The following is a 16,499-nucleotide window of genomic DNA, read 5'->3' on the forward strand; positions in this document are numbered from 1 at the left end:
ATTTTGCAGATTACAGCATGTAAAAAAGGGCACAGAAACCAGTCTATAATAACACAGTTTCTCTAGCAATGTGATTTTCAGGCAAGCAATGGAAACAAACCAAACACAATTGTTATACTTTTTTGACCTACAATAGATAAATAATTATAAGCTTTATATTATATTTTACAGGAATAAAATTTGACCCACAGAGGATGACACGGGGCTGTCAAATTATGTGGGTGAATTTTCAGAACAACCCAAATTTTGTGCCCAGTGTTAATTCGTGAGGTTTTCTGCCACCTTTATCTCTACTATCTCCGTCTCTACTAACACTCTTATAAAAGAAGGGGACTACTGTGAAATTCAAAAGATGAATTCATTCTACAAAAACCAGAAATTTACAGTATATCTTGCCAATGTGGCACGTTTTACAGTGGCCAACAACTAGGACAGTAGACATTAAATGCCAAGAATTTGCGAGTAAGACCTGGCCGAGGCAGGCAACTGTATCAGCCATCGTCAAGCACTGTCTGTAACTTAATTTGTACTGTGATCTATGAAAAAATGAATGTTCTGGCACAAATCCCAAGCTACTGGGACAGGCTTGTAAGAGAGTCAACAGAGAGAAATGTGGCAGAATACCTCATGAACTGAGACACTGGTTACTAACTCAGTGAATCCTGGTATCCTGAAGGGGCTGTTACAGCAGCACAAACCAACAAAAAGAACAACTGAGAGTCGTGGTGTAAGATATTAACTGACGAAGTGATGTGTTGCACAATGTCTATAGTACCGACGAATGATGACTAGCCCATGAAAATATTTTTTTAGTTTGAATAGACATTAGAGAACCGCTTGTATGAATATCAAGATCTCAGATGGAAACCCAGTTCTAAGCAAAGAAGGGAAATCAGAAATGTGGAAGGAGTATATAGAGGGTCTATACAAGGGCGATGTACTTGAGGACAACATTCTGGAAATGGAAGAGAATGTAGATTAAGACAAAATGGGAGATACAATACTGCGTGAAGAGTTTGACAGAGCACTGAAAGACCTGAGTCGAAACAAGGCCCCAGGAGTAGACAACATTCCTTTAGAACTACTGACAGCCTTGGCAGAGCCAGTCCTGACAAAACTCTACCATCTGGTGAGCAAGATGTATGAGACAGGCGAAATACCCTCAGACTTCAAGAAGAATATAATAATTCCAATCCCAAAGAAAGCAGGTGTTGACAGATGTGAAAATTACCGAACTATCAGTTTAATAAGTCACTGCTTCAAAATACTAACGCGAATTCTTTACAGACGAATGGAAAAACTGGTAGAAGCCGACCTCGGGGAAGATCAGTTTGGATTCCGTAGAAATATTGGAACACGTGAGGCAATACTGACCCTACGACTTACCTTAGAAGCTAGATTAAGGAAAGGCAAACCTACATTCCTAGCATTTTTAGACTTAGAGAAAGCTTTTGACAATGTTGATTGGAATACTCTCTTTCAAATTCTGAAGGTGGCAGGGGTAAAATGCAGGGAGCGAAAGGCTATTTACAATTTGTACAGAAGCCAGATGGCAGTTATAAGAGTCGAGGGACATGAAAGGGAAGCAGTGGTTGGGAAGGGAGTGAGACAGGGTTGTAGCCTCTCCCCAATGCTATTCAATCTGTATATTGAGCAAGCAGTAAAGGAAACAAAAGAAAAATTCGGAGTAGGTATTAAAATCCAGGGAGAAGAAATAAAAACTTTGAGGTTCGCCGGTGACATTGTGATTCTGTCAGGGACAGCGAAGGACCTGGAAGAACAGTTGAACGGAATGGATAGTGTCTTGAAAGGAGGGTATAAGATGAACATCAACAAAAGCAAAATGAAGATAATGGAATGTGGTTGAATTAAATTGGGTGATGCTGAGGGAATTAGATTAGGAAATGCGACACTTAACGTAGTAATGGAGTTTTGCTATTTGGGGAGCAAAATAACTGATGATGGTCGAAGTAGAGAGGATACAAAATGTAGACTGGGAATGGCAAGGAAAGCGTTTCTGAAGAAGGAAAATTTGTTAACATCGAGTATAAATTTAAGTGTCCGGAAGTCGTTTCTGAAAGTATTTGTATGGAGTGTAGCCATGTATTGAAGTGAAACGTGGACGATAAATAGTTTGGACAAGAAGAGGACAGAATCTTTCGAAATGTGGTCCTACAGAAGAATGCTGAAGATTAGATGGGTAGATCACGTAACTAATGAGGAGGTACTGAATAGGACTGGAGAGAAGAGAAATTTGTGGCACAACTTGACTAGAAGAAGGGATCGGTTGGTAGGACATGTTGTTAGGCATGAAGGGATTACCAATTTAGTATTGGAGGGCAGCGTGGAGGGTAAAAATAGTAGAGGGAGACCAAGGGATGAATACACTAAGCAGATTCAGAAGGATGTAGGTTGCAGTAAGTACTGGGAGATGAAGAAGCTTGCACAGGATAGAGTAGCATGGAGAGCTGCATCAAACCAGTCTGTGGACTGAAGACCACAACATCAACAGTCATTAGAGGCTTGTATGCTGTTTGAGAGTTTTGTCACATTTGTGCGCGAAAACTGGAGAAGACGGTTGCAACATTTCTGCAAGGCAGCTGTGGTAACTGCCGATGTGGGCGGTTTATTCTGAGGAGTCTGATCCCGGCTCAAAGTTATGCTGCGCACTACAGAGGGACAAGTTCTGTGACAATCGGCACAGTGTTACGAAGGACCAGAGAAGAACCTGAACTGTCACTGTGACTAGAGAGATCTGTCATCTGTGCCACATCACACAGAGTACCTGTATTAGCGTGAATCGTTATAACGTTAACAAGAAAAGGAGATTCAGCATTGGTTATTGAAGCAGAAATTTTTATTTCTGTTGCAAATCAATTTCAATCGCTGAGTGACCATCACCAGTGCTAGTACTGAAACCACGAGGACTCATAAATAGGAGCAGTAAAACTGCAGTATCTGCATAGGTCAACAAAGTGTACTTCGGTCTGAGAAGTACTCTACAGTGGCACGTGCAGATATTGCAGTTTTACTGATCGTATTCACGAGTGCTCGTGGCTCTAATACTAGCACTGACGACGGTCACGCAGTGATCAAAATTGATCCGCTACAGAAATAAAGATTTCTACTTCAACGACCAATGCCGAATCCCCTTTTGTTATCAATACTGGTGTGGTGGTCATGGCGCACACAACTCGTGATGGGTTCCCCACTGTTACAATGCGTTCCCTCGCTGTAAATGACAAAGAATCAGTATATGAAGGTTTCTGGAAAAATGATACAATGGAAAATCCAAGATGGAACAATGACAATATTATGAGAAGGATAGACTGCTACTCACCATATGACGGAGATGTTGAGTCACAGACAGACACAATGAAAAGATTCTTAACATGTAATCCAGACTGCTCCCAGCAGCCAGAGACAGTGGTCTTGTGCATTGAGCTGTGTGTGTGTGTGTGTGTGTGTGTGTGTGTGTGTGTCTCTCTCTCTCTCTCTCTCTCTCTCTCTCTCTCTCTCTCTATATATATATATATATATATATATATATATATATATATATATATATATATATATATATAAACAAAGATGATGTGACTTACCAAACGAAAGCGCTGGCACGTCGATAGACACACAAACAAACACAAACATACACACAAAATTCAAGCTTTCGCAACAAACTGTTGCCTCATCAGGAAAGAGGGAAGGAGAGGGAAAGAGGGTTTTAAGGGAGAGGGTAAGGAGTCATTCCAATCCCGGGAGTGGAAAGACTTACCTTGAGGGGAAAAAGGGACAGGTATACACTCGCACACACACACATATCCATCCGCACATATACAGACACAAGCAGACATATGTAAAGGCATAGAGTTTGGGCAGAGATGTCAGTCAAGGTGGAAGTACGGGGGCAAAGATTCTGATGAGTGACAAGTGATGTACGAGGGGCGGCAACTTGAAATTGAGGCCCCTCGCACATCACTTGTCACTTATCAAAATCTTTGCCCCCGTACTTCCACCTTGACTGACATCTCTGCCCAAACTCTATGCCTTTACATATGTCTGTATGTGCGGATGGATATGTGTGTGTGTGCGAGTGTATACCTGTCCCTTTTTTCCCCTCAAGGTAAGTCTTTCCGCTCCTGGGTTTGGAAAATTATATATATATATTGCGTGTTTGTGTTTGTTAGTGTCTCTATCAACATACCAACGCTTTCGTCTGGTAAGTTACATCATCTTTGTTTGTGTGTGTGTGTGTGTGTGTGTGTGTGTGTGTGTGTGTCTGTGTTGTCAATTTCTGAAGAAGGCCTTCTGGCCAAAAGCTTATGTGTTTAGCAGTCTTTTTGTCATGCCTGTGTGTGACCCAGCATCTCTGCTTTCTGGAGAAGAGTTTTGATCACTTAGTACAACTTTAGATTTGTGAAGATTTTGCAGTTTCCAGTGCAGAAGAAGTTGTAGAGGAGATGGAGTCTGCATACTAAGAAAAGATACAGTTTTGCTATAAGTGATAAAATTGGATAGATAAAAAATCTACTCACCAATCGGTGGCAGAACACACACGTAACAGACTGTTGTGATCGGCAAGCTTTCAGAGCCAGTGGCTCCTTCTTCAAGCAGAAGGGTAGAAGGGGAAGGAAGAATGGTGAAGGAAAAGGACTGTAGAGGTCTAGGAAAAGGGGAAGATGTTGGGTCAGGAGAGACTTACCGTACGGGATGAGAAGGAAAGACTGACTGTTGGGGAGTCAGTCAGTCTTTCCTTCTCATCCCATATGGTAAATCTCCCCTGACTCACAGTTCTGCGTGAATTTTCCTAGACCTCTCCAGTCCTTTTCCTTCACTCTTCAACCCTTCTACCTGAAGAAGGAGCCTCACTCCGAAAGTTTGCCAATCACAACAGTCTTTTATATTTGTGTTCTGCCACCGATTGGCGAGTAGATTTTTTATCTATCCAATTTTATGAATAATTGATGGTTCTGCTATAAGGATAGACTGAGAAATAGCAGAACAGTAGTCAAAAATAACAGAAATCATAAAATTTTATCCCAAAAATTACACATTACACACAGGGAACGTTGTCATTCCGGTTCAGTTCTGTGACCGGACTGAGTACACGTCAGAATTTAGACGATGGGAACCGACTCCAAAAAGAGCACCAGGTGCACTGTGCTGAGAATAAAATGCCAGATGAAACTTCCTGGCAGATTAAAACTGTGTGCCAGACTGAGACTCGAACTCGGGACCTTTGCCTTTCGTGGGCAAGTGCTCTACCAACTGAGCTACCCAAGCACGACTCATGCCCCGTCCTCACAGCTTTAATTCTGCCAGTACCTCGTCTCCTACCTTCCGAACTTCACAGAAGCTCTCCTGCGAACCTTGCAGAACAAGCACTCCTGGAAGAAAGGATATTGCGGAGACATGGCTTAGCCACAGTGTGGGGGATGTTTCTAGAATGAAATTTTCACTCTACAGCGGAGTGTGCGCTGATATGAAACTTCCTGGCAGATTAAAACTGTGTGCCGAACCGAGACTCAAACTCGGGACCTTTGCCTATCGCGGACAAGTGCTCTACTGACTGAGCTATCCAAGCACGACTCTCGTCCTCACAGCTTTAATTTCGCCAGTACCTCGTCTCCTACCTTCCCAACTTCACAGAAGCTCTCCTGCGAACCTTGCAGAACTAGCACTCCTGGAAGAAAGGATATTGCGGAGACATGGCTTAGCCACAGTGTGGGGGATGTTTCTAGAACGAAAATTACACTCTACAGCAGAGTGTGCGCTGATATGAAACTTCCTGGCAGATTAGAACTGTGTGCCGGACCGAGACTCGAATTTGGCAAGGGTCCCGAGTTCGAGTCTTGGTCCGGCGCACAGTTTTAATCTGCCAGGAAGTTTCATATCAGCGCACACTCCGCTTTAGAATGAAAATTTCATTCTAATATGCCAGATTGCTGTCAGGTGCACTGGGCCGAAAACGGATCATCCCAGGAGAATTGTACTGAGAACTGACCACAGACGGAGGACCTCGAACTGTGCACGGGGAAGACAGTAGGTATAAATATCGGACTCGTCGCACCCGACCTGCAGTCTCTCCCAATGGAAACGACAAATCGGGTCGTCAAAATACGGTGCACAGACAGTAAAGGTACCTGGAGGAACAAACGACACCTCGAGATGTCAGTAGATCACCATGAAAGCCGAGACAATTACAGATAAGCATTTACAGTACTCACCGCAGCTAGCCAAGTGGCAGCAGCTGGTCCCAGGCGGCCGCGAGTTGCAGGGCCGTTTCCACACAGCGCCGGTGCAGACCTTCCTCCAGCCGGCCGCGCAGCGGGAATTCTCTCTGCGCAAGCACACACGTCTCCTGTTACATTTAGCACACGACAGTCTGTGCACTCACTTTTTACTTATACAGGGTGTTACAAAAAAGTATGGCCAAACTTTCAGGAAACATTCCTCAAACACAAAGAATGAAAATATGTTATGTGGACATGTGTCCGGAAATGTTTACTTTCCATGTTAGAGCTCATTTTGTTACTTCTCTTCAAATCACATTAATCGTGGAATGGAAACACACAGCAACAGAACATATCAGCGTGACTTCAAACACTTTGTTACAGGAAATGTTCAAAATGTCCTCCGTTAGCGAGGATACGTGCGTCCACCCTCCGTCGCACGGAATCCCTGATGCGCTGATGCAGCCCTGGAGAATGGCGTATTGTATCACAACCGTCCACAATACGAGCACGAAGAGTCTACATTCGGTACCGGGGTTGCGTAGACAAGAGCTTTCAAATGCCCCCATAAATGAAAGTCGAGAGGGTTGAGGTTAGGAGAGCATGGAGGCCACGGAATTGGTCCACCTCTACCAGTCCGTTGGTCACCAAATCTGTTGTTGAGAAGCGTACGAACACTTCAACTGAAATGTGCAGGACCTCCATCATGCGCGAACCACGTGTTGTGTCGTACTTGTAAAGGCACACGTTCTAGCAGCACAGGTAGAGTATCCCGTATGAAATCGTGATAACGTGCTCCATTGAGCATAGGTGGAAGAATGTGGGGCTCAGTCGAGACATCACCGACAGTGCCTGCCCAAACGTTCACAGAAAATCTGTGTCGATGACGTGATTGCACAATTGCGTGCGGATTCTCGTCAGCCCACACATGTCGATTGTGAAAATTTACAATTTGATCACGTCGGAATGAAGCCTCATCCGTAAAGAGAACATTTGCACTGAAATGAGGATTGACACATTGTCGGATGAACCGTTTGTAGAAGTGTACTCGTGGAGGCCAATCAGCTGCTGATAGTGCCTGCACATGCTGTACACAGTACGGAAACAACCGGTTCTCCCGTAGCACTCTCCATACAGTGACGCTGTCAACGTTACCTTGTACAGCGGCAACTTCTCTGACGCTGACATTAGGGTTATCGTCAACTGCATGAAGAATTGCCTCGTCCATTGCAGGTGTCCTCGTCGTTCTAGGTCTTCCCCCATCACGAGTCGCAGGCTGGAATCTTCTGTGCTCCCTCAGACGCCGATCAATTGCTTCGATCGTCTTCCTGTCGAGACACCTTTGTTCGGGAAATCTGTCTCGATACAAACGTAAACATTGCACTGACTGCAAAACCACGTTCGTGATGAACACTAACCTGTCGATGCTACGTACTGATGTGCTCGATGCTAGTACTGTAGAGCAATGAGTCGCATGTCAACACGAGCACCGAAGTCAACATTACCTTCCTTCAATTGGGCCAACAGGCGGCGAATCGAGGAAGTACAGTACATACTGACGAAACTAAAATGAGCTCTAACATGGAAATTAAGCGTTTCCGGACACATGTCCACATAACATCTTTTCTTTATTTGTGTGTGAGGAATGTTTCCTGAATGTTTAGCCGTACCTTCTTGTAACACCCTGTAATCACAGAAATCAATGTAGCACATAACAAGGTGCGACAGTAAAGTAATGAGACTGATTTTCTTTGCAAGATGTGGCAACCCTGCAGGCTTGCATAGACACAATATCTTTGACCCGGTCTATAAGCTGCTTCTAGTCCCAGCGGCACATCGACGCAACTGCTCAGTCGTGAGTTGTACTGTAATAAGTTAACACGTGTTTGTGTCTCTCGTCACGGAAATGGAACCGCATAATATTGCACAACGGCATGCCATTTCTTTTCATGTTGAATTGGGTGAAAATGTGACAACAACTTAAGGTAAGCTTCAGAAGGCTTTTGGAGAGAAGGTTATGTAAAGAGCTCAAGTTTTTTGTTGGCATAAAATGTTTAGTGTGGGCAGGACAAATATTGAAGATGAAGACCGCAGTGGACCACTGTCAACCTCATGGACAGATGTCAACTTGGCCAGTGTGCGTGAACTCGTACGATCTGATCGAACCACGACCCGCAAACATCGGTTGGCAGCCTCCTCAGGCAATCAACACCCGAACGCACCAAGCTGCATATTGCACATGCAAATGTCCAGTCTCTGCCAGCTCACTTCGACAAGTTCAAATATATATTTCAAACTGCTGATATACACGTAATAGTTTTGTCAGAGACTTGGCTCAAACCAAGTATTCCTACAACTTCCGTAAACCTAGATGGCTATATCTTTCTCAGGCACGACAGATGCAACAGACGAGGGGGCGGAGTAGGGGCGTACATACGCTCTGATTTGTCACCTACAGTACTACACACATCCGACAACAATGTAGATAAATAAGAGGAATATATGTTCATAGAGATCAAATCACTTAACAGAAAGTGCTTAATATGTGTCCTTTACAAACCTTCTAAAGTGGGTGGGTTCGCCTGCTTCGAATCTGCCCTCTCTAGTCTCAAATCGTCATATGAACATTAATTATAGCAGGTGACGCTAACATTAATTTTCTGTGCAATAGTCCTTCCACTGGGAAATTTAAGAGGATGCTTTCTTCCTCAAATATGACGCTACTTCAGCTGGCACCTACTCATCGCACGACTACCAGTCACACTTTCATAGATATATTCACAACCAAATCTCCAAACAGAATAATCCGCGCCTCTCAAATATCTGCACCTGGCATGTCTGCCCATGACATCATTTTCATGCCGTATTCACTAGAATGCCCTAGAAAGAAACTAAAACTGTCTACATACTGAGACCTCAAATGCATAAATTTGCCTGAACTCGAAACTGAGGCACAAGAAATAGTTTGGGGGATGACCTCTACTCCCCTCATGGACATAAACGACAACTCCAGGATTTCACTAACAAAATTCCTCAACTATATGGTAAATATGCTCCAATAAAGACCAGAAAAGTATAAAGGCAACCTGCACCTTGGCTGACTGATGAACTAAAACAGCTCACGAATCTCAGAGACGCTGCACATCGAGCATACAAGATACACCCTACGCCTGAAAATCATACTGTATACAAGCAGAAACGAAACAAAGTCAGTCAATCGGTGAGAAACTCTAAGCTCAGACATGCCCGTACATTAGCTGACAATAGATGCAGCCCAGCTATCCTGTGGAAAAATCTCCGTAGTCTCGATTTAGGCAAAATAAAAGTTGCAGAAAATCCCATGGTCCCAGCTGAAGAACTAAACCGATTCTTCACATTACCTACAACCAAAATTGAACCACTACTTCATGGGGATGAATGACTGTAGCAAAGAAAAATTCTATCTACAGCACGTCACTTGCAGTGCTGTCAAGAAAGCCATAATGCGGATTAGATCAGCATCTACAGGACGTGATGGTATCACTATCCAGATGCTAAAACTTATTATTGACCAACTACTGCCCTCTATAACAGACATTTTCAACGATTCATTAATCACAAGTGCTTTCCCTGAGGCCTGGAAACTGGGACAAATTAAGCCACTGCCTAAAAAAGGACATCGCCACAGCACCCTCTGACTACCGCCCCATCTGCCTTCTTCCTGCACTATCAAAGGCTTTAGAATATATAGTTCATGACCGGCTCACCAACTACCTAACTACTAACAACCCACTAGACGAATACCAATCAGGTTTCCGTAAACATCGAAGCACAACATCCGCACTGACAAAGGTGACAGATGACCTGAAACTTGCCATGGACAGACAAGAAGCGGCTATCATTTGCTTCTTAGATTTCAGCAAAGCATTTGATACTGGCGACTTCGACATCTTACTAGCCAAACTTAGCGGTTTAAATTTCTCACCAAGTGCAGTGCAATGGTTTCGCTCATACATGACGTCTCGTCAGCAACGTGTCCTGTCTGGAAATATAAAATCACAATGGCGGCAGGTAGTGTCAGGCATTCCCCGAGGCTCAGTATTAGGTCCTATACTCTTCTCTCTGTATGTCAATGATGTGTCATCGGTTCTGACCTACTGCAAATATCATATGTATGCTGATGATCTTCAGTTGTATCTAAGTGCGAAACTTAGCAATCTCAAGAAAGCTATTGAAAATTTCAATACTGACCTCGACGCACTGTCAAAATGGGCACAGGACATAGGTCTAAAACTAAACCCATCCAAAACCCAAGCGGTACTTGTTGGTCACCCTAAGCTCATTAGCCCAAAACATCGGGAATCCGTAACACCTCTTATCCTAAATGGAACAAATATTAACTTCTCTCCCTCAGCAAAGAGTTTGGGAGTAATAATAGATGAAAATCATAAATTGGACAGAGCACATAACTGCAGTGTGCAAAAAAGCATCAGCATCCCTTCATGTCCTACAAAAATATAAAAAACTCTTCCCTTTTGATCTGAAAAAGAAATTAGTACAAATGCTTATACTCCCAATCATTGACTACAGCGATATTATCCTACAAGGCCCCTCTCAGGAAAATTCGTGACGTCTAGAACTGGTCACGAATGCCTGCATCTGATATATCTGTGACGTTCAACTTTTTGATCACATTTCACCAGCATATGCGTGCAGACAAACGGAGAGATTTCCATACACTCTGTCTCATCTATTGCCTTATAAATGTACACTGTCCCTCATATCTCTCCTCGTCCCTAACGCTCATGTCGGAACAACATGACAGAAACACACGATCCCATTATAATAAAATCCTCTCCGTTCCACTGCATCGCTCAGTCACCTTCTCCAAGTACTTTACAGTAGCGGGAACCCGACTCTGGAATAACCTCCCTTGTTATGTTAGAGAACTTAAAAACATGTCTGGCTTCAAAAAACAGTTACTGACGTATCTACTTAAGCAACAGTAATGCCTTCCTCTGTACGTGAATGCACTTCACCTCATTACTTCCCTCTTTCCCCCTCCTTAAATCTCCCTTCCCCAAAACTCGCTATACTAGTAAACATCTACTTTACACACCAAGATACATCTGCACAAACCTTCATTTCTATTGCCAATTTTTCTCATGTTTGTCATTATTATTTGACTTTTTTTTACTGTTATTATTATTGTTTTTATCATAATCTGTATGTATAGCACCTGTTGTAAAAATACTGCCAGCATTTACTTTATTAGGTCTTAGTCATGTTTATTATTATTATTTGATTTTTCTACTGTTATTATTATTGCTTTTATCATAATCTATATGTATAGCACCTGTCGTAAAAACACTGCCGCATTTACTTTATTAGATCTTAGTCACTACTCTTTATTCATATTGTCACTAGAGTAATCTAATTTTCTCATTTAAACTATTGTCATGAGGTAATTCTGATGTGTGAAATACTGCACGTGTGGAACACTGGTCCGATGTAAGAGAGGGCCTGATGGCCCTAATCTGATCAGGTTAAATAAATAAATAAATAAAATAAATAAAAATAAAAATATTACTGCAAAAAATTTTTAGAAAGACTTCGTAAAAGAGTTCTTCGAGTCCGTGCCAACATTGCTGATAATTGGATTCTGCATCACGATAATGCGCCATCCCGTACTGCTCGGTCAGTACAGCAATTTTTAACCTCAAAACAAATTTCAGTATTACCACAGCCACCTTATTCACCAGATATCGCTCCATGCCACTTGGAGGATATTACAGAAGATGAGTTCCAGAAATGTTACCATCAATGGCAGAAGTGCTGGAAAAAGTGTGTGCAATCAAAAGGGAACTACTTTGTAGGAGACAACACTAAACTCAACTAAAATGGTAAGCAACATTTTTTTTTTCACATCAGTCTCATTAGTTTATTGTTGCACCTTGTATGTGTCCATTAGGACAGTGCCACGAAATTAGGCATTAATGGGGTACGGCAGCAGACAACCGACTAGAGTCCCTTTCCTACCAGCACGACTTCAACCGTAGCACCTCCCCTGGGTCCGTTGGACACCAGATGACTGGAAAACTGTGGCCTGGTCAGGTGAGTCCCAATTTCAGTTGGTAAGAGCTGATGATACGGTTCCAGTATGGTGCAGACCCCACAAACCTATGGACCCACATTGTCAACAAAGCACTGTGCGAGCTGGCAGTGATTCCACAATAGTGTGGGCTGTGTTTGCACGGAATAGACTGGGTCCTATAAAGAACTGTTTATTGACTGGAAATGGTTATGTTTGGCTGCACAGAGACCATTTGCAACCGTTCGTGGACTTCATGTTCCCGTGACAATATGCCGTGTCACTGGGCCACAGTTTTTCACAGTCGGTTTGAAAAACATTCTGGACATGAAACTTCCTGGTAGATTAAAACTGTGTGCCGGACCGAGACTCGAACTCGGGACCTTCGTCTTTCGCGGGCAAGTGCTCTACCACCGAGTTACCCGAGCACGACTCACGACGACCCGTCCTCACAATTTTACTTCCACCAGTACCTCGTCTCCTACCTTCTGGACACGATTGCTAGAGTACATACACCAAATAGCTGCTTACAATAAGTAAGAGGAACTGTCAAACTACTGTCACGTCACAACTAACATTTAATTTCAACATCTCGACACTATTTACGATCCTAATAAAGCAGTGACAGTTACAGAACAGTCCACTAACAATGCAAAATGGACGTCACATCAATCTAGACATACTTGAAAATGATGGTTGAGCCGAAACTCTGTCCGGACTGTTGTAAATAAAGATTACTTATCGTAAGCAGCTATTTGGTGTATGTACTCTGACAATCGTGTTGATATCAGACACACATTACACTGCCGGCCCTAAAGAAGAAAAACATTCACAATTCGAGTGAACGATTTGGCCACCCAGATTGCCGGACACAAATTCCGTCAATCATTTACGAGGCATTATTGACGGACCAATTCATGCACAAAATCCGGCACCGGCAACACTTTCGCAATTACAGACAGTTTTACAGGCAGCACAGCTCAATAATTCTGCACGGGACTTCCAGTGAGTTGTCGTGTCCGAGCCACATCGAGCTGCTGCACTATGCCGGGAAAAAGGAGGAGCAACACGATATGAAGAGGTATCCAATGACTTTTGTCACCTCAGAGTACTACCCAAATATGTGCCAATGAGACATTTTATGTAAATGCACTACTGGCCATTAAAATTGCTGCACCAAGAAGAAATGCAGATGATAAACGGGTATTCATTGAACAAATATATTATACTAGAACTGACATGTCATTACATTTTCATGCAATTTGGGTGCATAGATCCTGAGAAATCAGTACCCAGAACAACCACCTCTGGCTGTAATAACGGCCTTGATACTCCTGGGCACTGAGCCAAACAGAGCTTCGATGACGTGTACAGGTGCAACTGCCCATGCAGCTTCAAGACGATACCACAGCTCATCAAGAGTAGTGACTGGCGTATTGTGACGAGCCAGTTGCTCGGCCACCATTGACCAGACGTTTTCAATTGGTGAGAGATCTGGAGAATGTGCTGATCAGGGCAGCAGTTGAACATTTTCTGTATCCAGAAAGGCCCGTACAGGACCTGCAACATGCGGTCGTCCATTATCCTGCTGAAAAGTAGGATTTCACAGGGATCGAATGAAGGGTAGAGCCACGGGTCGTAACACATCTGAAATGTAACGTCCACTGTTCAAAGTACCGTCAATGCAAACAAGAGGTGACCAAGACGTGTAACCAATGGCACCCCATACCATCACGCCGGGTGATACGCCAGTACGGTGATGACGAATACACGCTTCCAATGTGCATTCACCGCGATGTCGCCAAACACGGATGCGACCATCATGATGCTGTACACAGAACATGGATTCATCCGAAAAAATGACGTTTTGTCATTCGTGAACCCAGGTTCGTCGTCGAGTACACCAATGCAGGTGCTCCTGTCTGTGATGCAGCATCAAGGGTAACTGCAGCCACGGTCTCCGAGCTGATAGTCCATGCTGCTGCAAACGTCGTCGAACTGTTCGTGCAGATGGTTGTTGTCTTGCAAACGTCCCCATCTGTTGACTCAGGGATCGAGACGTGGTTGCACGATCCGTTACAGCCGTGCGGATAAGATGCCTGTCATCTCGACTGCTAGTGATACGAGACCCTTGGGATCCAGCACGGTGTTCCGTATTACCCTCCTGAACCCACCGATTCCGTATTCTGCTAACAGTCATTGGATCTCGATGAACCGCAACCGCGATAGGCTACAATCCGACGTTTATCAAATTCGGAAACGTGATGGTACGCATTTCTCCTCCTTACACGAGGCATCGCAACAACGTTTCACCAGGCAACGCCGGTCAACTGCTGTTTGTGTATGAGAAATTGGTTGGAAACTTTCCTCATGTCAGCACGTTGTAGGTGTCGTCACCGGCGCCAACCTTGTGTGAATGCTCTGAAAAGCTAATCATTTGCATATCACACCATCTTCTTCCTGTCTGTTAAATTTTGTGTCCGTAGCATATCATCTTCGTGGTGTAGCAATTTTAATGGCCAGTAGTGTAGTATTGTTTGTAGTATTTATATTTACATCTACACCTACATATCCACACGTACATATACTCTACATCAACATTCTACCTCTGTAAACCACTGTGAAATGCTTGGCAGATGGTACTTCCAACTTTATCAGTTGTTAGGGATTTCTCTTGTTCCATTCCCATATGCAGTGTGGGAAGAATTATTAATTTATATACCTATATGATACTGCGTGAAGAGTTTGACAGAGCACTGAAAGATCTAAGTCGAAACAAGGCCCCGGAGTAGACAACATCCCATTAGAACTAATGACAGCCTTGGGAGAGCCAGGCCTAACAAAACTCTACCATTTAGTGAGCAAGATGTATGAGACAGGCGAAATACCCTCAGACTTCAAGACGAATATAATAATTCCAATCCCAAAGAAAGCAGGCGTTGTCAGATGTGAAAATTATCGAACTCTCAGTTTAATAGGTCACAGCTGCAAGATACTAACGCGAATTCTGTACAGACAAATGGAAAAACTGGTAGAAGCTGGCCTCGGGGAACATCAGTTCGGATTCTGAAGAAATATTGGAACACGTGAGGCAATACTGACTTTACTACTTATCTTAGAAGAAAGATGAAGGAAAGGCAAACCTATGTTTCTAGCATTTGTAGACTTAGAGAAAGCTTTCGACAATGTTAACTGGAATACTCTCTTTCAAATTCTGAAGGTGGCAGGGGTAAAATACAGGGAGCGAAAGGCTATTTACAATTTGTACAGAAACCAGATGGCAGTTATAAGTGTCGAGGGGCACGAAAGGGAAGCAGTGGTTGGGAAAGGAGTGAGACAGGGTTGTAGCCTCTCCCCGATGTTATTCAATCTGTATACTGAGCAAGCAGGAAAGGACACAAAATAAAAATACGAAGTAGGTATTAAAATCCATGGAGAAGAAATAAAAACTTTGAGGTTCACTGATGACACTGTAATTCTGTCAGAGACAGCAAAGGATTTGGAAGAGCAGTTGAACGGAATGGACAGTGTCTTGAAAGGAGGATATAAGATGAACATCAACAAAAGCAAAACGAGGATAATGGAATGTAGTCGAATTAAATGGGGTGATGCTGCCAGAATTAGATTAGGAAATGAGACACTTAAAGTAGTAAAGGAGTTTTGCTATTTGGGGAGCAAAATCACTGATGATGGTTGAAGTAGAGAGGATATAAAATGTACACTGGCAATGGCAAGGAAAGCATTTCTGATTTGTTAACATCGAGTTTAGATTTAAATGTCAGGAAGTCGTTTCTGAAAGTATTTGTATGGAGTGTAGCCATGTATGGAAGTGAAATGTGGACGATAAATAGTTTGGACAAGAAGAGAATAGAAGCTTTCAAAATGTGGTGCTACAGAAGAATGCTGAAGCTCAGATGGGCAGATCACATAACTAATGAGGAGGTATTGAATAGAATTGAAGAGAAGAGAAATTTGTGGGACAACTTGACTAGAAGAAGGGATCAGTTGGTAGGGCATATTCTGAGCATCGAGGGATCACCAATTTAGTATTGGAGGGCAGAATGGAGGGTAAAAATCGTAGAGAGAGACCAAGGGATGAGTACACTAAACAGATTCAGACGGATGTAGGTTGTAGTAGGTACTGGGAGATGAAGAAGCTTGCACAGGATAGAGTAGCATGGAGAGCTGCATCAAAC

The 16,499-nt window shown here is 43.2% G+C and overlaps 1 protein-coding gene across 1 annotated transcript in view; it reads right to left on the reverse strand.

Annotated features, from left to right (window-relative positions):
• LOC126427276 (pleckstrin homology domain-containing family M member 2) overlaps nt 1–16,499 on the reverse strand; it is a 271,933-nt gene that overhangs the window by 13,253 nt on the left and 242,181 nt on the right. The window contains exon 18 of the mRNA XM_050089544.1: nt 6,228–6,340. Within this exon, the coding sequence (XP_049945501.1) occupies nt 6,233–6,340 (108 nt within the window). The 3' untranslated portion in view covers nt 6,228–6,232. The remainder of the gene's footprint in view (nt 1–6,227; nt 6,341–16,499) is intronic.

This window comes from Schistocerca serialis, chromosome 11 (assembly GCF_023864345.2).
Source record: "Schistocerca serialis cubense isolate TAMUIC-IGC-003099 chromosome 11, iqSchSeri2.2, whole genome shotgun sequence".
In the NCBI taxonomy this organism is placed as follows: Eukaryota; Metazoa; Arthropoda; class Insecta; order Orthoptera; family Acrididae; genus Schistocerca; species Schistocerca serialis.